The sequence below is a fragment of the Notolepis coatsorum genome (genome assembly GCF_963971535.1).
Source record: "Notolepis coatsorum genome assembly, chromosome: 1".
Classification (NCBI taxonomy): domain Eukaryota; kingdom Metazoa; phylum Chordata; class Actinopteri; order Aulopiformes; family Paralepididae; genus Notolepis; species Notolepis coatsorum.
Window position 1 is genome coordinate 177,556,369 of NC_140165.1, and position 26,142 is coordinate 177,582,510.

The following is a 26,142-nucleotide window of genomic DNA, read 5'->3' on the forward strand; positions in this document are numbered from 1 at the left end:
TTTCACGATGTTTGCAGACCCATCGTATATTCTATAATAATAATAATAATAATAATAACTTTATTTGTATAGCACTTTTCATACAGAGGTTGCAGTTCAAAGTGCTTCACAACAGTAAAAAATACAGGCATAAGCGAGCATAAAAAGATAGACAGGTAGAATCACAGTGTTTCACATTAGGATCTAGCATCCCAATAGGCTCTCCGCTTACAGTTTTCAGTAACATAAATAGTAAAAATAGTTTAAAATGATTCAGTTTAAAAATAGTAAAAAAAAATTATAAAATAGAACGGACATAAAAAATACAGGCATGAGCGAGCATAGCAAGATATGGCAAATCATAGTGTTTCACATTAGGATCTAGCATCCTAATAGGCTCTCTATTCAGTAATACTCCTGTAATTCCCAACATACTTCTGTAACTTTAGTGATACTAGATCACAGGGACTCGAACCCACACAGGGACTCGAACCCACACTGTAACTTTAGTGATACTAGATCACAGGGACTCGAACCCACACTGTAACTTTAGTGATACTAGATCACAGGGACTCAAACCCACACTGTAACTTTAGTGATATTAGATCACAGGGACTCGAACCCATACTAAATAGTGGGACTTATTGCACAGTGTTTCACATTTGGATCTAGCAAATAATAAAAATAGTTTAAAATGATTCAGTTTAAAAATAGTCATCAGTAAGAAGTAAAAAGTGCAATAACCGACGGACATAAAAAATACAGGCATGAGCGAGCATAGCAAGATATGGCAAATCACAGTGTTTCACATTAGGATCTAGCATCCTAATAGGCTCTCTATTCAGTAATACTCCTGTAATTCATGAACAAATAATCACAGTGTTTCACATTTGGATCTAGCAAATAATAAGAATAGTTTAAAATGATTATAATTGATAATAGCTATGGAGACAATAGTATGGCTCATTTGACAGGCACTATTTATACTCCAACAGGGAAAAAACGTTTATTTCTACATGCCTTCGTTCGTGCACTATCCCATGCAGGATCAGGATCAATAAATATAATGTTTGTTGGCCCATTAGCAGCGCCAGGGTAACGCTACATACAGGAACGTACATCCAAACAGCCTGTTTGAAAATACTAGAATCCAACATAGTCTGGTGAAAACGCACCTTATGTTATGGATGGATCGTCACCGTTTGTTGCACGTTATCATCCATAAGTGTGATCGTTTTGTCATCTTCATAATAGTCTCCACAAGTCGCGATCGCCATACTATTGTCTCCATGGCTCTACTCACTGCTGCTCGCTCTATAGTGCTTTGAGTGCTAGACACTCTCCACACTAAAGTGGCCCCACACTAAACTAGCCCAGTTCAAAAGGTAGGTACTGCCACCTGTCGGGACTCGATCTTCATTTAAATTCTAACTTAATCAGAGGTGCCAGGGAGCTCTGCGGGACTGTTTAGAATAATAATAATCAAAAAAACTAAAAACGAAAGAAAAAAAATAAGAGATATCTCGTTTTTGGCGCTCAAGCGTTGGCTTTCAGAAACAAGATATCATTGTTGGCGCTCAATGAGTTAAGATTTGAATGCCAACATAACGAACGAAGGTCAGAACGTTTGAACGTTTGGGCTCAGCCCTGTGCCATCGTGCCGCCCTATTGTGCCAGGAAGAATACTGCAATACTTTTTAGATCCAATTCCTACTGTAGTACAATTTTGTTCAGCAATTTTGTGTCTCATTTGTTATTTTTACATTTGATCAGATGCAAAAAAAAAACATGTAAACAACAACATTAATTTTGGACCTGCCAAACCTTTAAAAATTATAAATTCATTAATCAAAAATGTTTTTGGGGAAAAACCTCTGTGGCTGTATTATTTTTTAAATGTAAATGATTACTCATACATAAAACTGTTATCTATAGCACCTTTAAGCTGTTGTGGTTCATTGGTCTCAGAACTGGGCCCTCATTCATCAACGTGACTTACGCACAGATATGTGCTTAACCTGTGCGTACGACCATTTCTAAGCAAAGTGTGGGATTCATCAATTTCAACTTGAACTTGACTTCGTGCTTATATTTACGCACAGCTCGGAGCATGCGTAGCTGACGCCCAGTGGTAGAATATGGGGACTGCAGACGGACGGCATAGATCAGTTGCATGCATTAGTTTCAACGCGGAAATAGGCTTTTCTGACGTGTTCTGTATGACCCCTGTTACGAAGGATCAGATTAAACCGAATATATATATTTACTAATTGATATATATTGCATAATATTTGTATATCGTCTGATATCCCTTGTGTATTCTTTGTACATATACACGGAATATCCCTTTACCTAGTACAGACCATAATATTTCGTTCTCCTATTGGACAGCGGTCCCTTAGGCGCCACTGCCATACCCCCAAGGTCTAGTTCAAAGTCACCGCCAAAGACATGCCTGGACATGAACGGCTCTGCGCAAGAATACGAGACAGGAATAAGGCTGGTACTAGTTTGTTCACCTAACATATAAATATGGCCTCACCCACGATACAACGTGCGGTGAAGTAGGGCCTGTTTGGCCCCAAATAGAGCATTGAGACCGCGTGCGAATTGATAGCTGAAGTATCAGAGTTTAACGCTGTACCGTCGAGTTCGACCTATTCTATTAATTCAGTAATAGTCTATTTATGTATAGTGTATCGTGCGGCTACCGTTCTACAGTGACCAGCATTACCAACGTTTCCTCGTACCAGCTAGTGTGCTTATCCAGGCTGGGCAGCTTAACCTGGCGCCTTCATCCGAGGAGCCCTAGACGAGGACCGTGTGGACATGTACACTGGATAACCTACCCGACGACTACATAGCCCTTTTCGGCTGGATTATATTTGCTTTGGTCCTGTAGCTGATGGAGCGGAGAATCGTCTACACCCACAATTGTGTGGGATTTACCCTGTGAGGAGCAACGTCGAGCCCGCCTCTAAGACGCCTGAGGCTGGCTAGCTTTCTTCCATGCGGAGCTGCATGCCGGAGAATAGCTGTTATTCGTCTGCGGATCAAGAGATTATTGCACTGTCTCCTGTACCTGGAGTCTCCCTATTCTTCGTTGACCCAGACTTTGCTACCGACAAATCCTCTCCCCTTGCTGGCCTACAACCGGAGGGACCCTACTAGTATCTCCCGCTGCCCTACTAGTGTACCATAGATATAATTCCTAAGATACAGGTGGTATTCATTATCTCCTGCGTAATATTATAATGGACTTACGCTCTTGACTTACTCACGCACATTCTTCGCCTTACAAGTGCGACTCTAAGTAAAGTAATGTAATCTACTATTATTGCTGCTAATAAATATTATTCTAACCAAGATTTGTGTGGAACCGTGTCATTGTGGAAGTGTTCATCTCATATACCTGTGTACTGTATGGCCAGTAGTAATGTACATAAGACAGTAGTGGTTTAATGATACCATACTTATTTAATACAGTCAGGGAATTGTACCCCTCAGTTACAACCCCCGTAATTCATTATAGTTCATTGTGAAATAGCAATATTAGTGTAATTATTGTCAAACCCTAAATAGCATGTGGAATAGGTCTTTCTCTCCGAATGAATGCAGGTTTATATATATAGCGTTATCGGGTGCACTGACTGTGCTCGCAGGAACTGTTTTCAGAGATAGCATCAGATAGGGATGAATGAATGAATGAGGGGCAGTCTAATTGCAGAGAGAACATAATATTAACTAGAGTCCACTACCCGAGACACCTCCTTCATTTGTACCGCAATTTGGGACCCAAATTGGAGCTATGAGCTTAAAAGCTTTTCCGTGCTTATTTGAGACGGTCCAGCTGCAGAGCCGGAGAGACAGACAGCAGAGAGACAGACAGACAGACAGATAGACACTGTTCCACAGTGTGTGTGTGTGACCACTAGTCTCCTAGTAGAGACCCCCCCCCCCCCCCCCCCTCTGGACCACCTCCCAGTAGAGACCCCCCCCCCCCCCCTCTGGACCACCTCCTAGTAGAGACAAGTTTTCTGAAATGTATGTTTATATATGCAAATGAGGCACTTCCCCATTAAATATGTGGACATTTATGGATGCAATAAGGCAAAATGAAGTAAAATGAACAACTAATGTGTGTTATTGACGTTTTATTGTCACTAGTTTCATAGAAGACATGTTTAGGAAGCAAAATATAACAAAATCTCAAAATCAACAAAAAAAGTATATTTGCCTATTCACCTGCAGTGTCTCGCCTTAATCCTCATCTTCGTCTTCTTCCTAGAGAAGTCTCTACTAGGAGGTGGTCCAGAGGGGGGGGGGGCTGAGTCTCTACTATTAGACTAGTAGTCACACACACGCACGCACGCACTCACAAACACACACACACACACACACACACACACACACACACACACACACACACACACACACACACACACACACACACACACACACACACACACTGTGGAACAGTGTCTGCCTGTCTGTCTGTCTCTCTGCTGTCTGTCTCTCTGCTGTCTCTCTCAAAATAGTATAAGTGCTATCTTGGCCCTGAGAGTTGCTCTCCGGCTCTGCAGCTGGACCCTTCTCAAATCAGCATGAAAAAAGCTATAAGCTTATAAAACGATTTAATATGCTAAACTTCGTTTTAAATTCCTTAATTCACTTTTGTTTATTTCATAAAGATTTTCCCGACATAATGCTACCTGCCCCGACCAGATCCGTGACTCTGTTGCGATACAGATGAATTATCTACTCAGAAAGCTTATAAAACGATTTAATATGCTAAACTTTGTTTTTAAATTCTTTAATTCACGTTTGTTTATTTCATAAGGATTTTCCCGACATAATGCTACCTGCCCCGACCAGATCCGTGACTCTGTTGCGATACAGATGAATTATCTACTCGGAATAGTATTATAAAGTGGCTATCTTTTATGCTGTAGATCAAGTTCAAGTTTCAAGTTTCAAGTTTCTTTAATAGTTGTCATACAGAAGTACAGAATACTTTTGTACAAAATGCTTCTTACTGTTGCGCTCCAGAGACTGTGCATGACAAGATAAGTATGAAAATAAAAACATAGTAAAAATTAGAAGTAAAAAAGAGGTCACAGTGTTCAGTTTAGACATATGTACAATGTTCGTAGACGTAGTTACCATACAATATACAATACTGTGCAGTGTACTAATATACAATACTATATAGTGCAAGGCATAAATGGACGAGGTGCAGTTTAGGTACAGTTCACAGTAGGTGTACGAGTTGTAGTGCAAATCCTTTATCAATAAATATAAAGTGTAAGTGTGTTTGTGTGATCTAAAGTGTGGAGAGTGGGTGCTGCAGTGTGTTGTTTGTTTGAGTGAGTGTGTGCGTGTGGGTGTGTGTGCTGTGTGCATTTGATGGTTGTTGCATAGTGATTATTGTTCGTTTAGCGATTATTGTTCGTTTAGCAGCCTGATGGCCTGGGGATAGAAGCTCCTTCTGAGTCTTTCTGTGCTCGCCATAAGACTCCGGTATCGCTTGCCTGACGGCAGCAGTTCAAAGAGGCAGTTGTTCGGGTGGCTCGAGTCCTTAATAATTCTCTTAGCCTTCCCCTTGCACCGCTTGTTGTAAATGTTCTGGAGGGTGGGAAGCCCCCCTCTAATTGTGCGTTCGGCTGAACGTGTCACTCTTTGTAGTCTGCTACGGTCCTGTGCAGTGCTATTCCCAAACCAGGAGGTGATGTTGCCGGTCAGGATGCTCTCTATCACTGCTGGTATGTGCGTGCAGAACCTTTATTTCAGCGGGGACTGTAGTATTTATTTGACGTTACTGTACAATATATGTGTATTAAAAGACGGAGCTGTCTTTTATTGTATTATAATAATTATTAATATTAAAAATAAATTAAGAAAGGCATTCTTATTCCAGCATGCATTAATGACACTAACGGGCAACGGCAAAACAGTGGTTAATGGTCTTTATTAGTGTTTGCGGTGTCCAGGCAGCAATGGTCTTTTAGGAAGTTAATAGATATAATATCCGACAGTGTACAACACCCTCGGCTTAGTCCACTTTTCCACATTTCATGGGGGTGGTCCATTACCGTATATGGTTAATCGGGGCGGTTCTGGTATGCAAATACGTGAAAGTGTGCACGAGCCTCGCGCAGGGCCAAGGTGATATTTATCATGACAGGTGTGCGTAGAACCTGCGTACGCACGTGTGGTAAATCCCGTTTCTTTTGTGCGTGCACGCATTCTAAATTCTGTGCTTACGTGTGGAAATAGAACATTTTCTACGTCACGTTGATGAATGAGGGCCCTGGTCTCTGCCTCAAACACAATGGGCCTCATTCACGAAGCGATATAAGAACAGATTTAGTTCTTAACTAGAATTTCTTGTTATTTTGTTCTTACCTGGGATTCAGCAATGTTCTCTTATTTTAGCTTTTCTCTTAGGCAAGACCAAATTCTAAGAGTGGTCGAGACCACTCTTACCCAGATAAGAAACTCTTACCCAGATGAAAAGAATAAAGCCTACCATTGGTCAGTTGCCCCCAAATACGACTTAAAAAATCCAGAACTTTTCAATAATAATAATTATTATTATTATTATTATTATTATTATTATTATTATTATTATTATTATTATTATTATTATTATTATTATTATTATTATTATTATTATTTATTGCGTGCGTTCTGTCTGAACTGGATTATATATTCCTGTTAGAACATTTAGATACTCTGGCCGCCCAGGCCATACGCATATAGAACGCATATTTAGAGATCGTCTATATCAGTGGTTCCCAAACTTCTTGTTTATGCGGACCACTAGATTGTTATCAAGAACATTTGCGGACCACCTCATATGCAATCAGTAAAGATAAATATGTGTGTGTGTGTCTGCATGTATGAGATGGTTGGTTATCGGCATTGACTCAGACATTATGGGTACTGTCTGAGTGCTCTATGGACACACACACACACAAACACAGACATACACACGAACACACACACGCACACAGAAACACGTTTCGCAATTATGCCACAACAATGTGGAACACCCTACCCACAGCCGTAAAATAATGTGAATCCCTACCCAGTACCCACCTTCAAAACCGCCCTCAAGGAGCACATACGGCGGGAGGCTGCAATTCGAAACTGGCCCCATAAATGTCCAACCGTTTTATACCGTTTTGAATACGAGTATAGTTTCGGAGAGTGAATCATTTATTCGTGCCGCGCTCAGCGCCTAACACCACACACACACACGCACGCACGCACGAACGCACAGATGTTCTGCAAAAAGATTAATCCAATTCCTCAATCTTGTTGTTGGCAACCAATGTGTTAATACAGTCTATTCCACTATATAGCTATAGGTGCTGTACAGTGTTGTGCTAGTTACTGAAAAATAGTAACTCAGTTACTTTACTAGTTACTCATTTAAAAAGTAACTATGTTACGTTACTAGTTACTTACACCCAAAAGTAATGCGTTACTGTGAAAAGTAACTATTTAGTTACTTGAAGAAGAAAAAAATTGCTCCCATGCAGCCAGATACAGATACTCAAAATCGGTTGATCAACTTGACAGTTTCCATTCACATCACTGAACTCTGCTAAGCAATGTGGTCTAGATAAACACAAATCTGACACAAACACAAATGTCCCGACGTAATAAGAAATGCACCGTGCCGAATTGCTCGGGGAGGTTGAGCGCAGGCACGTTTAGGTTGCGCGCATGCACGTTTAGGTTGCGCGCATGCACGTTTAGGTTGAGCGCATGCACGTTCTAGGTTCTAGGTTGAAAATAAGTGCTTGAGGAACAGCCTTGATATCTGTCGCCGGAGCGTTTCATTATAACAGTCTTGCAACGTTGTTTAAGATATCAATCGTGCATTGCAACGTTAGAATAGTTAGGATATCAATTGTGCATGAAAGGACTATATTTATATTGTTTGATTAGTATTGATGAGATTCCCTGACAGATTTGTAGTCAGAAATGCGTTGATCAACTTGAGTTTCCATTCATTTACATTCACATCACTGCACTCACCAGTGTCTGTCGAGATGTAAAGTTAGTCCTGCAGCCCCTTAAACATTTTCTTTGTTTCATTTCATGTTGTACTGTATATTCTCTCTCCAAGTAGTTGAAAAAAGTTTTCCGTCCCATTTGCTGTGTGTCGCCTCGTATCATTCTACGCGGGTGGCTAGTGGATTTGGATGAGTCCTCGTAGTTAACGTTATACTCCAGTATCTTTGAGCCAAAACACAAATGACATAACTAAAACGTTATTTTCTTTTCGCTCGACAAAAGAGAAATACGCGAGTAGCAGTAGCTGGGCGCTGCCATTATCAGTCAGGAATCTCAGGAATAGTAAACAAAACACGCCCCCAGCATAGCGTTTCCTCGCAGCCAGGCAGACAGGATATGAGGATAAATAATAATAATAATAATCACTACCGCTCGCTATCAATCTACGCCGTATATAACGCAAATAACGCAGTGACGAACCATTCAGTAACGTAAGTAGCGTTACTGAATTTGAAAAGTAATGCGTTAGAGTACTATTTATCGCAAAAAGTAACTTCGTTACTGTAATGCGTTACTTTGTAACGCGTTAGTCCCAACACTGGTGCTGTATGATGACAATGCAATTGAATCTGAGCAAAGCGCAAAACGCTCCAGCGTTACCTATTGAATACGGGGATCCGCTCATGCAATGCAGACCCAGTTGTGCACACGGCTCTCGTATTATAATGAGCCCGTGGGTGTGTTTGTATGCAAATGAATTGCGCGAGAATGCGCATTTCAGTTTAGAATGAGTGGGATTCATCATTCGACACACCTGGGTAAGAACAGATTTGGACGTTAAGAACGGGTTGATGACTATATACAGATCCATCGGCCATGATTTTAACAGGTAAATTCTGCTCTCCACACTTCCCTGTATCGCGCTCGTCCAGACAGGGTTGTCCTCTTAGTCCTGGTCTATTTGCTCTATCCCTAGAACCTTTAGCACAGTACATAAAACAATCCCAGTCCATAACACCGATCTCAATTAAGGGCACACAGCATCACATTAGCTTATATGCAGACGATGTAATCTTGTTCATGCAAAACTCTGCCACCTCCCTACCTCATCTTCTAAAAGTAATAGATGATTTTGGCAATCTATCGGGTTTTAAGATAAACTGGCCAAAATCGGCCTTCCTTCCACTCAATGTGACTGCGAAGGCTACCACCCTCCCAGCAAATATACCCATGGTAGAACACTTTAGATGTCTTGGAGTTGAAATATTCCCTACGATAAGCCAAACGGTGAAGCATAATTACTCCGGATTGCTAGACAGGATCACAAATGACTTTGGCAGGTGGTCAAAATTAAAAAACTCATTACAGGCCCGAGCGTCAATAGTTAAGATGAATGTTTTGCCCAGAATTAACTTCATCAGCTCAATATTGCCGTTACCCCCTCCTGTTGGATACTGGCAAAAACTACACTCCGCTGCATATACATTTATTTGGAACAACAAACGTCCATGGTTAAAAAGATCCACTGCACAGAGAAATAAAACCGACAGGGGTTTAGCCTTTCCAGACTTCTACTATTACTTTAAAGTAGGGATGTCCGATATTATCGGCCGACCGATATTATCGGCCGATATCGGCAGTAAAATGTGATATCGGAAAATATCGGTATCGGTAAAAAAAAAAAAAAAAACAATAACAATTTTTTTTTTTTTTTTTTTTTTTTTAACATTTATTTAACCTTTATTTACCCAGGCAAGCAAGTAAGAACCAATTCTTATTTTATTTATTGTCAAAAGTATGCATGTTGGTTTAAAATGTTCATTTTTACTTTTTTAATGATCATATTTTGCACAGATAATGCTTACATTTAGAAAGCCTTTTGAATGCATCCAGTGAAATTATTAGTTACCTGAAATTATTCCGTTTTTTGGGGGGGAAACCCTGCATATATCGGTATCGGTTGATATCGGTATCGGTATCGGTATCGGAAATTGGAGTTGGACAATATCGGAATATCGGTATCGGTAAAAAAGCCAATATCGAGCATCCCTACTTTAAAGCATTCTCTTTAAGACCACTGATCACCTGGTTTGATTCTCAGGCATTGGTATCCTGGAGACAATTAGAGGAGAACATAGTGGCACCACATAGACTGCAGGATATAGTGTACACCAACTTATCAATTAAACAATGCAACTTGAGATTTGGCCCTCTTATTACACATGTGATCCGGATATGGCGTGACACACAGAAAAAGTGTACTAACCACCATAAATGGCACAGGCATTCTCCCCTATTTAATAACAATTTAATCCTTATTGCACAACAACCTATCAGATATCCTGGATGGGAAAAGAAAGGCATACACACATTGGGGGATATCTTCGATGACCATGGTCTCCGCAGTTATCAAGATATATTCAACAAATTTAACCTCACCAATTCTACTTATCTCTTCTATCTACAAATAAGAGCAGCTTTGAGGGCTCACGGAGTCCCATTAGATATTCCACTTGAGCACCACAGATTTCACAAATTATTTTATGACAAGGAGACGTCGAGAGGCTTCGTCTCTGACTTTTATCGCCACTTACTTACGTCCTCATATGAGGTCCTTCCCCTAGACTCGGTTTGGAGGAAGGATATCCCAAACCTGGAAGTAGATTTTGATTGGGATGCAGTCTGGGAAAATGTTCGGCTATCATCACGCAACCCAGATCACCAACAGATTAATCTTAATTTTGTTCATAGGATTTACCTGACCGCTAGACCAGTGGTTCCCAAAGTCGGGGTCGCGACCCAAAGGTGGGCCGCGAACAGCCACGGGTGGGCCGCGAGATGATTTTTTTTGTCAGGCCACTGAACTTAGAAGCAGGCCAGGACAGTGTTTCTAGTTGTATTCTAAAATTCTATTCTATTGTATTCTAAAATGTGACTATATGGTTTTATATTAACTTAATAAATAAACAAAAACGAAAAATCTACTTATTTCAACGAACATTTCAAACTAAATAACAGATTATGCACATAAAATGCTGAAAACAACCGAAGCAACAATAGTATTTTAATAAGGCTATTATTATTATCATTATTATTTTGCAACAAGTTAGCCCTCTCATAAATAGCACATATAAATGAATAACTAACTTGAACTAACTTAATAGGATTGAAGTGATATTTGGCTTAAAAAATCGGTCGCCTGGCAAAAAAATAAAAGCCCGACGATGTGCATTGGGCCGCGGCTCTCTGACGCCTTATTTTCTGGGCCCTGGCCTGAAAAGTTTGGGAACCCCTGCCCTAGACGATTGCACCGAATGTGTCTCAGACCGAACTCTCGATGCTCCTTGTGTTCAAACGGTGCTATTGGTACATATATGCATATGTATTGGGAATGCCCTCCTGTCAAGACTTTCTGGGAAAATGTAACCACTCAATTATCAGAATTTTTGTCTCTGACCATACCTATACTGCCTTCTGTATTGTTGTTGAATGATGTTTCTCAGTTATCGACCTCTGTACATGTAAAGAGACTCATTTTGGCGGGTCTTACGGCTGCCAACAAATTTATAGCGTCACGCTGGATTCAACCGGATAAAATGTGCAGGAAGGTTTGGGTTCTTACCTATCTCGATGTGATTTATCTAGAGATATCCACTGCACGAATTTGAGGTGTTAATGAAGCCAGCATAGCAGTCTGGGTAGCTATGGTGGAGAAGATAAAGGAACGCATATACATTTGTAATTTTCTGAGGTTAAATGAAGTAGTGGATGTATAGTCCAAGTGGGGGTCCTGAGGGGGGGGAAGGGAAGGAAAGAGCGAGCAAGAGCCCATGTATTGTATTTATTATTTGTATGTCTTTTAATTTACATTCATTCTGATTTAATTACTGGACTGTCATTATTGTTATTATTATATCTGTTATTGTCCTGTGATTTATCATTTATCATTGATTATTACTGTATTGTTTGTCTTGTTTCATGTTAAAAAAAGGGAAAATAAAAAACATTTGTTCAAAAAAAAAGAACGGGTTGATGAATGCGGCGGTGGCTTTTCTTATTGTTCTCTTAACAGACGGTTAAGAAACAATATAAGAAAAATAATAAGAGAGTATTGGTGAATGAGGCCCAATGTGTCTTGATCTCGTCTTGGTCTCAATCTCTCTCTACCGTCTCTTTTATACCTTGATCTATGATCCATGAGGCAGACATGATATTTCTTCCACCAAAGAAACATAACAAATACATAAAACAAGTTCCAGACAAAAACAAGACAAGTAACACAACTAAAAGTCTAAACGTCTAAAAGACAAAAACAAGACAAGTAACAACTAAAATCTAGATACATTTAATTAAAGGGGACATGTCTTGCTATTCCTTTCACTATTTGGGCAACTTTACACAGTTCCTGTGAGTCTATGGAACACATCTGTAAAGTGTTTTTCAAAAAAATGCATTGTTTTGTATTTCTAATCAAGTATTCAAAAGCAGCATTTTTCCACTTCAAGATTTCAAGCAGTTTTTGGCTTGGCTCCGCCCATAAGCACTTTGAGTGACAGTCATCCACAGTCTGCGACTGGCAGACAGGCAGACAGAGAGAGAGATAGAGGAGGGGGATAATAATTAATTTCGCCGCGGGGGGGGGGGGGGGGGGGGCATAATCCCACGGGACAATACATTGGTAACTTGTTTCAAATGACAATATATACCCCTGTGAATATTATTGCACGGATCAGAATACGGGCGCGCGCGTGGGAGTCAAGGTATTTTGACAGTGATATGCGAGTGCTCCGGGAGAAGACCCATACCAGCCCTGTGTGCCGGTCGAGGTTGTGTGTGTAAATGCGTGTGCGCTTCCCCGCGCGCCGGTCGATGTTGTGTGTGTAAATGCATGTGTGTTTCCCCGACAGAAGCTCCTGTCCCTCTCTATCTCTCTCTCCCTCTCTCTCGCTCGTTCTCTGCCTCTCTCTGTCAAAACCCGCTTGAGGAAGTGTCGGGTATTTCCACTCGCTCTGTTGATGAGCGAATGGTTGCGCTACAACCTTAGAGGGGGCGTTACTGCAGATCAGCTCCTTGCTACGTAGCCAAGCGAGTCAAATCAGAAGGACCTAGTTCACTGGGGGAGGAGATTGTCTCAACTGAATTAGAGCAATCCGCCAAAATGAGGATTAGAGAAACAGACCCATTGATACAAACCCCCATTGCTATAAAACAATGCTAAACACTGGAAAAGGCCATTTATAAGACACAGGACCTTTAAAAGCAAGAACAGGCCCCCATGGATGCCCTTTCAATATTCCATATAAGAAGCTTAAAATCTACAATGGGAATTAGGTTCGGGAGCCTCAGTTCCTTCTGTAATAAGTTCCACGTAGATGGGGCAGAATAGGAAAAGGCTGTTTCTCCGAGTTCTGTGCGGGCAAATGTTACAGAGAGTTACAAGATCCTGTGATGCAGGCCAAAACGACTGTTTCTGCACCATGAGGGATGACAGCTAAGAAGGGAACAGACCGAGGACTCGAGGAGAGATTTATAAATGAAGCAGTACCAGTAGAGAGTCCTACGCAAGTGTAGTTGGTCATGATCTTGACTCAGTGTGGATTAGTAGGACAGGCACATATTACTACACAGTACAATAGAACCACCTTTATCTGAAGCTTAGACATCCCAACTCACCCAGCCCACCCAACCTGCTGTAAAATGTTAAAATATATTCTATTCATTGTGTGCAATTCTTGAGTGTTTCTTTTTTAAGGAGTCAAGTCAATCAAGTTGTACGTGTTTTAAATCATTTGTTATCCTTGCTTTTTTCCTCATCTTATTGTTGTGATTTTATATGCTGTGTGATTTTATATGTTTTTTCTTTCTTCCTTATTTCTGTATGTACACTCGACGTGACTGTAAATGAGGGAAACCCAAATTGCCTTTAGAGTTTAAATACAGTTTTGAAATTAAATTAAATTAATCCCCTTGGGGAAATGATCTGGTGGGATACACAGGCTGGTGATAGCTTAACAGTGTGACTGCGAGGTCATCAGGTTGAATACCATAACTGGCTGGGAAAATGAGTGTCGGGGAAGTGAGAATGAAAGTCCTGAGAAATCCAGTGAAAGATGTGATTTGAATAACTTTCGGCCACACGCTGAACCATGTGACCTGTCTCACTGACACCTAGTGGGTCACTGTACTGGCGGTAGCATAGTGGTTAGTGAAGATGTGACCTGTCTCACTGACACCTAGTGGGTCACTGTACTGGCGGTAGCATAGTGGTTAGTGAAGATGTGACCTGTCTCACTGACACCTAGTGGGTCACTGTACTGGCGGTAGCATAGTGGTTAGTGAAGATGTGACCTGTCTCACTGACACCTAGTGGGTCACTGTACTGGCGGTAGCATAGTGGTTAGTGAAGATGTGACCTGTCTCACTGACACCTAGTGGGTCACTGTACTGGCGGTAGCATAGTGGTTAGTGAAGATGTGACCTGTCTCACTGACACCTAGTGTGTCACTACTGTCGGTAGCATAGTGGTTAGTGAAGATGTGACCTGTCTCACTGACACCTAGTGTGTCACTACTGTCGGTAGCATAGTGGTTAGTGAAGATGTGACCTGTCTCACTGACACCTAGTGGGTCACTGTACTGGCGGTAGCATAGTGGTTAGTGAAGATGTGACCTGTCTCACTGACACCTAGTGTGTCACTACTGTCGGTAGCATAGTGGTTAGTGAAGATGTGACCTGTCTCACTGACACCTAGTGGGTCACTGTACTGGTAGCATAGTGGTTAGTGAAGATGTGACCTGTCTCACTGACACCTAGTGGGTCACTGTACTGGTAGCATAGTGGTTAGTGAAGATGTGACCTGTCTCACTGACACCTAGTGGGTCACTGTACTGGTAGCATAGTGGTTAGTGAAGATGTGACCTGTCTCACTGACACCTAGTGGGTCACTGTACTGGTAGCATAGTGGTTAGTGAAGATGTGACCTGTCTCACTGACACCTAGTGGGTCACTGTACTGGTAGCATAGTGGTTAGTGAAGATGTGACCTGTCTCACTGACACCTAGTGGGTCACTGTACTGGTAGCATAGTGGTTAGTGAAGATGTGACCTGTCTCACTGACACCTAGTGGGTCACTGTACTGTCGGTAGCATAGTGGTTAGTGAAGATGTGACCTGTCTCACTGACACCTAGTGGGTCACTGTACTGTCGGTAGCATAGGGGTTAGTGAAGATGTGACCTGTCTCACTGACACCTAGTGGGTCACTACTGGTTAGTGAAGCGAGCTTGTTACTGGCGAGTCACCGGTTTGAAAATCCGGGCAGTGAAAAAGACATGCTTTCCCCGGTCTCAAATAATTACTGTTTGAGGTGCCCTTGAGCAAGGCACTTACCGCTCCTGAAACACAAATCCGAGACAACGTTTTCAACACCATGGAGAGTGCAGTGCTCCATATAGACCTTTTGAGGAATTGATATTTCTTGCTGGACCATGAATGACCATGACCAATGAATGATAGTCTGTTATAGACGGCCAGAAGCGCATAAGACAGTAGACTACAATGTATCACTCTTCATACATTTAGTACTATGTACATCAAACAATAGACAGTACTATACATATCACTCTTTTTTTATCCACTTTTTCTCCTTATTTTTTCTGTTTTTCTCCCATCCCAATTTAGTCGTGCCAATTCCCCCCTCTCCTGTCTTGATCGTTGCTCGCATGTGCCCCCCACTGGTCGGTCGTAGGGAGGGTTGAAGAATCTATCGCATGTCCCCTCCGATACATGCAGAGTCAGCCAGCCACTTCTTTTCACCTGCCAGCGCGGACTCTCATTGGCGAGGTGTAACGTGTGGGAGGCTCACACTACCCTCGACATCTCCTGTCCTTGCTGTGCAGGCGCCCTGACCGACCTGTAGGAGTCGCTGTTTACAACGACCAGATTACCACCCATCGACTCCCCTCTCGCTGACTCTGCCAATTGAGTCAGTATGACGGCCGGCCCAAGCCGGAGGAAATGCTGACACCCAGATTCGATACCGGTGTCTCACGCGTTGGTGACGAGCGCTTAGACCGCTGCACCACCCAGCCGCCTATACATATCACTCTTCATACATTTAGTACTATGTACATCAAACAATAGACAGTACTATACATGCCACTCTTCATACATGTAGTAAGTACTATGTACATCAAACAATACACAGTAGACTTTATCACTGCATACATTTAGTAAAAATCAAACAATAGACAGACTAGACTACATACATTTAGTACTATGTGCATCATGTTGGCAGTGTGACATAGTTTGCTTGCAGCTGGGGAGGAATGTGTCCAGAAATGTTAGTCCACTCTGTACCATGAGGTGAAGCATGATGTGGCTGTTGTGTTCCTTGCTTTCAGCTGGAGCTCAGGGGTGATCATGTACACCCTGCTGGCCGGCTCGCCTCCCTTCTGGCACAGGAAACAGATGCTGATGCTGCGTATGATCCTGGCGGGGAAGTATGACTTCTCCTCTCCGGAGTGGGAGGACCGCTCAGACACTGTCAAAGACTTGGTACGTTGTTACGCATCGCTCACGCTCACTGTGTGCTGTATTAGGAAGGGTTAAAGGGGCTACGTGTACCATTTTCAATTGTTTGGAATGAGGACCGTGTAGACTCAATCACACAAATAATGTGGAATAAGTAAAAATTTTCTTTAATGTAATTCCAACGTCAAAAAATAGAGACCATGTAGACTGTAAACGATGGGCTCTTGTCTCTCCAGGATCTACTGCAGCTTGTGTCATATAGCATTTATTTTCTTGGCACCAGCGTCTTTTTTTCAATTGTTCCCAATGAGGAGTGAGCATATGCGACGGCATGCAGCCACCTAGACAAAAAGCGTTGCTCCTTTTTCAGAGCTTCGCCTTTTTTGTGCGGCCGCTCTGAGCGTTTCTAGTGGAAAACCTTTGAACTTTTCTGAAGGGCGCAGGTGTCGTCACTGTCACTTCTTTTCAGACGACCAATCATATCCAACCAATTGTGTCACTCGCCCACATCATCAATCATCATCCGTGCTCTACGGCCGTCAGATTGTGCAGCGTCAGCAGAAACATGACCAAACTCATCCAAACTAATTATGAGGGCAAGCATCCTCTGGTTGGTGGTTATCGTGACAAAACACCAATACAGTAAAATAACAACTAGCTAATAAAAAGCAAAGGGGTGGATTGCGATGCCAGGCAATACAAATAACAAATATACAATAAATAACAACAAATAGATAACGTTAACCCGGTCAGCCGGAGCCCTCTAGGTGTCTCTGATTCATCTGCCTACGTTGGAATTGCAATGACGATCGAATCTCACCAGGTGGCAGTATCGCCTACCTTTTAAACTGGGAACTGGGGATATCACTTGTCTTGTGATCCACTCCGGCTGTTTCCGCCTAGGAGTGGATCACAACATAGCAATCGGTGGAAGATTTGGTGCCTCAAGCTATTATTTCCCGTATGGTAGCCATGCCCAATATACACGAGTAATTGCGATCGCCATGGGATCGACTGGGATTTATTCATTTTGGAGTACTTTCTGACTGAGGTAAGGTCCATTGTTGTGAAGGGCCAGATTAAACTGAATATATATATGTATCGTTTGATATACCTTGTATATTATTTGTATATATACACGGAATATCCCTTTACCTGCGTACAGACCAGAGTAATATTCGCTCTCCTATTGGACAGTGCCCCCAGGCTCCAGGCAGTCTCGCACTCAGACAGGTGCAGTGGGCGAGTTTGGGGCATGTTAGAACATGCCTTTGGCAGTGTAGTGATTCAGGACCAAAGTGACCAGGTTGGGACTAGATATTCACTTAGGTATAAATACGGCGCAGGTGTAAACAGCAGCAATTCGTTCATTACTAGTAAAGCCTTCACCACGAGTCAACGTGCAGTGAAGTGAGCAACCTTGCATCTAAATAGAGCATTGAGAACCGCGTGCGAATAGAATGTTAAAGTGTCAGAGTTTAACGCAGTAACGTTGAGTTCGACTTAATCTAATATGAAGTAATAGTCGCCACATTTATTGTGTATCGTGCGGCTACAGTTCTTCAGTGACCAGCATTACCATCGGTTCGTCGTGTATTTAGCTAGTGCACTTATCCAGGCTGTGCGGCCTAAATCCGTGCCCACACCCGAGGAGTCCTAGGCGAGAACCGTTGGATATGTACACAGGAGAATCGACACCGGCGATTGCAGAACCATTTCTGGTTGGATTATATTGCTTTGGGACCGTGACCACCGGAGAAGAGCACCGTTGATTCCACTGTCGTTTGGGATTTAACCTCGTGAGGATCACCACTCGGGCCCGCCTCTTGGAAGGGGCTGGCTAGCTGTCGTCAATGCTATCGAGCATATTGGATTACAACTATTGCTTTGTCTGCTGATCAAGGGAGTACATGCACTGGCTCCTGTATCTGGAGCCTCTTTATTCCTCGTTGACTCAGACTGTGTACCCGAACATTCCTCTACCCCTCCCGGCCTTACACCCGGAGGGAACCCAGTGTCTCCAGTTGGTACCGGTGTGGCCCATATAATTGCTATACCACAGGTGGCGTCAGCTTAGACCCATCATAGTATTCCTACTATTCTCATTGACTTATGCTCTTGACTGACTTTACGTATGTTCTTCGCCATACAAGCGCGAGCCTAATTCTCAATCTGTAACCTAACGTTGCTTAATAATAATAAATAACCCTCCAATATAATGTATGTGTCAATGCCGTATTCTTGTGTGGGTGTTCACCATATATATTCATGTACTGTATGGCCAGTAATTAAAGTACATAACTAGTAGTGGTTTAATATATCACAATCTTTAATACAGTCAGGGTTTTGTAACCCCTCAGTTACATCCATCTTAGGTAACCTGCTGGTATTTTTTTAACGTAAAACATGCCTCTGTACCGATCACAGTGTCGTAGTTTACCGGACGTAAAACTTGCTTTTGGTAACGATCACAGTTTTGAGTTAAAACGATCCCCCCTCCCCCTTGATGATATACCTTTGATTTGGGAGTATTTGGGGCTTCAGGCGATCAACCAGAACGGTTTGGGCTTATTGCATATAATGTGTCATATCTCACAATCTATGGAAAAAGACTATTATTTGGGAAATGGGGCGATGTTTAGCGTGTAGCGTGTAACAAACTACTAGAAATTAACTGATTAGTCAGTAATGGACTATGAACAATGCCTGTAAAATGAGCCATACTATTGTCTCCATAGCTATAATACAGAACACACGATGGGTCTGCAAACATCGCTAAAATTAACGCTGGCGCCAAACAGTGCAGATGGCGAAAGCTGGTGGCCGTCAAAGAGTTAATCAAAAGCAACAACGTTAGTCTGTCATACAACGGTGGTTAGTTGGCTGGTGATAGCTACACTGTTGCCATTGGTACAAAACTCATGCACAGCGTTTCTTTTTCTCACAGCAAGTGCTTCATCCCAGCGCCCTGCCAGTGCTTTTCTACCAGTAAAAAGCACTATATGGACCTTAGGCAGGGGATTTAGAATTTCGAAGCGACAGTTAGGCCCTGTCCACACGAGAGTTTGGATTTAATATGACCCAAGTTTGAAAAAATAAAACTCCGTCCACACGGTGAACACAGGTGGACAACCGTGTATAACTGCGTACTCACGGGCAGAGCTGGAACCCAGCAACCGATACATTTAGTACAATGTAATACAATGCCAAAGCAGTAGGCGGCGATGTTGTTCAGACATGAAGGCCATTTCAACCAATCAGAAAAGACTGAACGCTCACTAAACTTCCTGTTGGGTTGCGATCTGCCATTAATTAACTGAAGAAGAAGAAGTAACGTTACCGATATGAAATGGATGTAAACGTTATTTAACAGATTGCAGAATGGGTACAATACAATACGGCTCAATACAAACAATTGTTAAGGGGATGCATTCTGGACTGGGTTCCTTATAAGTTATAACAATAACTTGACAACACATGAGTTTAGTTTAGCTGCAGCTACATGTTTACTCTGAGCGTCAACAGACATCAGTCGATCACAACACTCTTCAACACAGACGATACGTTTTGAACAAAAGTTTGTTACAATCATTTTCATATAACGCTACTTGGGACAGCTCTGCTGTAAACACTGGTGTAGTTGGCTCTGCTCTAATCTCTCTACCCCGCGGTCTGCCGTGAACATGGGGAATAATTGCGACAGCTCTGCTGTAAACACTGGGAATAACCTCGGTTGCTATGCCCACACGCAACTGCAAAACCGCACAACTCCACCCTGGCCACCGGTTTCAAAAGACCGCGGTTGCAGTGTAGCAAATCCCCGGTTGTGTGTGGCCGAACAGTGCAACTGCGCACATACAATCACGGTTACATTAAACCCAGCGTTCGTGTGGACGGGGCATAGACATTGCTAGCCAAAACTAGCATTGCAGCTCTGGTCACCCGGTGTCACCAGGCCCAGTGCATTCTTGTAGTGGAGGCGTAATGACATTTCACCATTTTGTCATTTAGCTTTGAGCCCGCTACAATCTAGATGTGGTGGCAGAGAGGCGGATGAGGAAAAAGCTGGACGCTATACTGGAGACCCCTCCTACCTCCTCTATGAGGAACTAGCCAAGATGAGGAGCAGGTTCAGCCATAGACTTACCCCCCCCCCCCCCCCCCCCAGCACACTATAAATCACCTCAACCAGTCCAATAGCCATCAGAACTAACAGCTGGAGAACTTGAGAACTGTTAGGACTGTCTGACTCAATACTAAACACTGCAGCGTCTCTGGTGCAGTGTGCTACCAATATCTATACCATGTAATAGGGCTGACCTCGACTAGTGGAATGGTCGACTAATCGATCGAAAGGAGTCATAGTCGACTGCCAATCTCTCAGTCTAATTCACTTTTTATTTATTTTTTGGCTGTTGTGGTGCTTAACACTTTGGGTGCCATGGGTTAAATTCATTATATACCATAGGTTGCCGGCTCTATTTGTCTATGGAGAAGTACCCCTTCTTTGCATGGCTATAACTTTTTAAATTCTATTGCTACATTGCCATTATTAGGGCCCATTCAAAGTCCTATATGTATTGTTCATTGTGTAGCAACGTTAAACTTTTTCATTCACATATTCATAAGTATGGTCTAATGCAGACCTGGGCATTGTACCGCGGGATGATTCTGACCGGCCCGCGAAAGATTACATGATAATAATATTTTTTTTTTTTTTTTTTTTTTTTAACTTTTTTTTTTTATGTCAACGTTCACACGCACAGTATACGCTTAGGAGACATGCTCAGAAGATGTTGGTTCTCTTTGGATCCACCTACATATGTGAACAGACATTCTCAGTCATGACGTTTACCAAGTCCAGGTACAGATCCTCTCTCACTGATGAACATCTGGCAGCTGTGCTTCGCATCTCCACCTCAGACATGCAACCTGACTTTGATGGACTTGTTAAAGCTCAACAGAGACTGGATTTCTCACACTGAATGAAAAAAAAAGAACTGAAGAACACTAAAATGTGGAAATATAACAAGTGAAATGGGACACTTGATATTTTTTTTTCTTTTTTTTGCACAGTTCTGAAAACATTAAATGTTTAATATAGGCATGTAAAGTAAAAAAGGCTACAAAACTGGGACACTTTTCTTTAGACAGTTCAGTGACATGTCTTGTTTATTTTTGCTATAAGATGATGTGATGTCTTTAGAAAGCTAAGAAAATCCTTGTTTCAATAGTATATGAAACTCAAAATGCCCTTTGTTATTAATGTTTCACATTTTGTTTATCATTTTGGAAATAAATTCTTTTTGAATAAATTATATTTTTGAAAGCTATAACCTCACCTTTTAATTGCCAAATAATAACATACACTCTTACCAGGGGTCAAAACAATGCCATTTACTGCTTTTTATATAGAAATAAAATTTATATTATGCATAATTGAGTTTGGAATTTTGGCCTGGCCCCCCAACATATTTTCAGTTGCTCATTCGGCCCCCCGGGAAAAATAATTGCCCACCCCTGGTCTAATGTATAAGTATGTTTTCATCTCTTTCTGCAGATTTCTCCAGAACGTGATCTATAGCCCCAAATGCATTATATTGATGATGAAATACAGTTTGATGGCAATCGGGGCGATATAAAAAATTTCAATCGGACGTACTTCTAGAATGATCTACGTATGATCTGATGATGACCGGATGGGCGGGGGATCGTTTATAATTCCGTGGGCAGCGTTATATCATTCATCTAGTGTGGGTCATATGTTCATCATAACAGTTTATATGGAACACGTTCAACAATAACGCTGAATCTTACCGGATATTCCTCGCGCCGTTGGACGATCAGCGTGGTGTAGACCGTTTTCGATTATGGGATGTTTATCCTGATGAACCATTTCCAGCTTCTATAATACTATATATGTCCAAATCATGTTGTTTATCGAGTTATTGGCAATGGATCGCTATATATTGTGCCGAGCCAGAGTGCCGGCAGCCAAACCGAGTGCCCGGAAGTAATATGGCCGACCAGCACAACCTCCACAGCACTTCCTGTTTGGCGATTGCGCCGATCGGCCACCAGATGGCGCTCCTGAACCGCCAGAGAGCTCAGTGGGTCCTCCTGGTGGATCTCAGGCCAGCGGAGGGGAAATATGAATCCGATCACAGATTGATTTTTGAAATATTGATATTAAAGACGCTGTAAACCGTCCTTCGGCAACTTGAGCATGGCCGGGAATGACGCTGTAAAGCGTTTCCCGGCAGTTAAAGTGTTAATGTCTGATGCGTAATGTCTGACTTAAGTTAAATCAGACATTAAGCACCCCCCACAGCCCAAATGGAATGATCCAACGAAAACTGCCAGTCGACTATTGGCAAATTTTGGCCAATCATAGTCGACTATACAAATCCTTAATCGGGGACAGGCCTACCATGTATACTATTATCATTATCATTATCATTATTACGGATTGAATTCTGACCTTCCACTATTATTACTATGTTCTACTCTATTATTATTACTATTTCTATTATTATCTTTTAAAGGAACACGCCAACTTTTTGGGAAATTAGCTTATTTGCCATCTACCCTGGAGTTAGACAAGCAGATACATACCTTTTTCTTCTCTGTGCATGCACTAGGCTTAGGGAACAGCTGCACCGTTAGCCTAGCTTAGCATCATTCACTGGAAGTAGGTGTGCCAGTGTAGCCTAGTTCCCAACAATCACAGTAAATATTAAAGTAATAATCTTGAACATTGTCATATATTGTCTATTTTGCTACAAAATATTTAACAATAGTGATTCTACCTATACTTAGTTCATGAATGTTTTTACATTTGCTGTTCTTTGCTGTTCTAAACACTGGTGTCTGGTAGGACATTCCCAGGGGAAATCATCTGGCACACAGGAAGCGATATATTTTATGACTTTTACCAGCAGCAACAGTCTGTTTGGAATCAATAGAAGACTAACTTATTAGTTGGCATGCATTTTCAAGATGGAAAGCAAGTTAATTACAGTTAAAAGAAAACGCAACAGCAATGAACACATCACCAATAGATGTTGCCAAATCTAGCAGATTACCACTTTAATGATTAATTTTCTAACCCTAAATTGTTAATGGAGTGTTTTGAAATTAAACAGATCTGTCCAGTGTCATCGAGGTTAATGCAACCCACCTGGATTCCCCGTGCTGGAAACCAAACATCTATCAGTCAACGAAAGGCAAATCCCGCCCTGGCCAAGGGAGATATTAGGCTTACTAGGTTTCAGGTCAAGGGAGATATTAGGCTTACTAGGTGTCAGGCCAAGGGCAATATTTGGTTTACTAGGCTTCAGGTCAAGGAATATATTAGGCTTACTAGGCGTCAGGTCAAGGGAAATATTATGCTTACTAGGCTTTCATACCAACAAGCCAAATAAAATAAATTATAACTGCATGAATTGTTTGTAGAAAAGCGACTTGTCACCCTGGACTTATGCTAGTTTCCTGAGACAGAAAACATACTGTAGACCCTTTTTATACAAACTTTCTGCGTTATTTTCAAAACTGGCCTGCTCTCTGTGGTTCAGATCTCCAGGATGCTGGTGGTAGACCCGCTGCAGCGCTATACGGCTGGCGATGCTCTCAACCACCCCTTCTTCTCCCAGTATGTGGTGGCTGAAAAGAGAGAGTTCACCCCATACAGAAGGTTCAAGGTGAGCATTAGACGTATGACTTAACTGAATATGATTCTAATGTGAATTCTCAACCACTGACATGAACTGATAATCAAGACAATCAATTTACTTACTTTTTTACTTACATTTTTACTGTATGAAGCACACTCTCAGGGGCTCATACAGAACCAAGCATTTCACCGTAAAGTACATGTATTTTATTGTGACAAATAATAAACAAACTTGAAACTTGATGACTAATATTTAAAATCTGACCCTCAGAGATGGTTGCTTTAATTAGCTGAATTAAAGCAATGCCGCATAAAGTTACATCAGTGACATCACTGGATACAAATTCCACACCTGCAGGGCGCATCATCAGAGATGGGGGATGCACTTCCCACCGTTTTAGAGTGGAAATATCTCATAGATGGCTTGAGTATGATCCCTCAAGTATGATCCCCTGATGGGGATTGAACCCTAACCTTAACTCTAACTTTATGTCTTAACCATAATCCTTAAGCAAATGTTCAAACTAATCTTAACTCTAACTATAATCATAGTTAGATAGAGGTGAGAACATCATGACTTCAATGATTGTTGGTTCAACTCCTGGTTACAGTGTTTGTTTTGGACTTTTGCAGATACAATATGTAGATATATTACTTATGGCTATAACATAAAGTACATTATGTACCTTTTTTCCTGTGGTCGATTACTACTTTATTTACATGTTCTAATGTTTTATCACATAAAATAGTCTTAACCCAACTGACCCCACTGGGGCTTCTGGTAATCTGAAGGTTCCTGGTTAAATTCCAGCTCCTCGGGGCGCCCCAGTGGCGAACCACACAGCGCGCTCAGCCGCGACACGGCCAACCCGGGTTCGACTCCCGAACCCGTCGTTATTTGCCGAATGTCTTCCCCCCACTCTGTCTCCCATTCCTCCTCTGTCTCTCCCTACTAGACTGCCCAGTAGAAATAAAGCGAAAAAAAAAAGATCTTTAAAAAAAAAAATTCCAGCTCCTCTCAGCAGCACGTCGAAGCATCCTTAAACACGACACTTAATTAACCCTTAACTGCTCCTGATGAGCAGGTTGGCACCTTGCATGGCCGCCTCCGCCGTCGGTGTGTGAATGTGTGAGTGAATGGGTGAATTTGAGGCATAAGTTGTAAAGCGTGTTTGGATAAAAAGCGTTATATATAAAATGCAGTCCATTTCACCCCTCTTTTCGGTCACCAGGTCATCTGCATTACGGTGCTCGCCACCATGCGCATCTACTGCAACTACCGGCGCGCCAAACCTGTCACCAAGGAGGTGATCATGAGCGACCCGTACGCCATCAAGCCCATCCGCAAGCTGATCGACGCCTGCGCCTTTAAGATCTACGGCCACTGGGTGAAAAAGGGCCAGACGCAGAACAGAGCCGCTCTGTTCGAGAACACCCCCAAGGCCATCCTGCTGTCCCTGGCTGCCGAATCGGACAATAGCCTCCACACCTGGTAACGGACCCCCACCGGGGCGCTTTGTGCTCCTTGAGGACGGGTCCGGAGGAGTCCCTGTTCTCTACACTCTTCTGTTCTAGTGTGGGTTTCCATTTACGCTTCCTCCCATTATGTATGTAGAGAGACTGGGGAAAGAGAAACAAGAGTCTTCTAGATGAGGCTAATCCAGGGGTTCTTTAACACATTGGTTGCCAACAACGAGATTTCAAGTTATTGGCCGCCATGCGTTGGTTGCCAATAACGAGATTTCTCGTTATTTAATCGTTATTTCTTTTATTAGCGATATACATTCATTTTTCATCCCTCCAGCCTGACGTTATCATTGGGAATGGCTCTGAGCTCGAAAAGGGCAAATACCGCCCCCTATCGTCTCCCGGATGGTAATGCACATCATTGGATTGGATTGAGTGAAAAAGTGCATCAGAGAAAAACTCCGGT

At 42.2% G+C, this 26,142-nt stretch overlaps 1 protein-coding gene across 1 annotated transcript in view; it reads left to right on the top strand.

Annotated features, from left to right (window-relative positions):
- The window catches only part of phkg1a (phosphorylase kinase, gamma 1a (muscle)), a gene marked incomplete at its 3' end in the record, with an annotated part of 82,759 nt that extends 57,054 nt beyond the window's left edge, over positions 1-25,705 (top strand). The window contains exons 7-9 of the mRNA XM_084317466.1: positions 16,408-16,561; positions 24,112-24,237; positions 25,442-25,705. Of these exons, the coding sequence (XP_084173592.1) occupies positions 16,408-16,561; positions 24,112-24,237; positions 25,442-25,705 (544 nt within the window). The remainder of the gene's footprint in view (positions 1-16,407; positions 16,562-24,111; positions 24,238-25,441) is intronic.
- Positions 25,706-26,142: the final 437 nt, after the last annotated feature.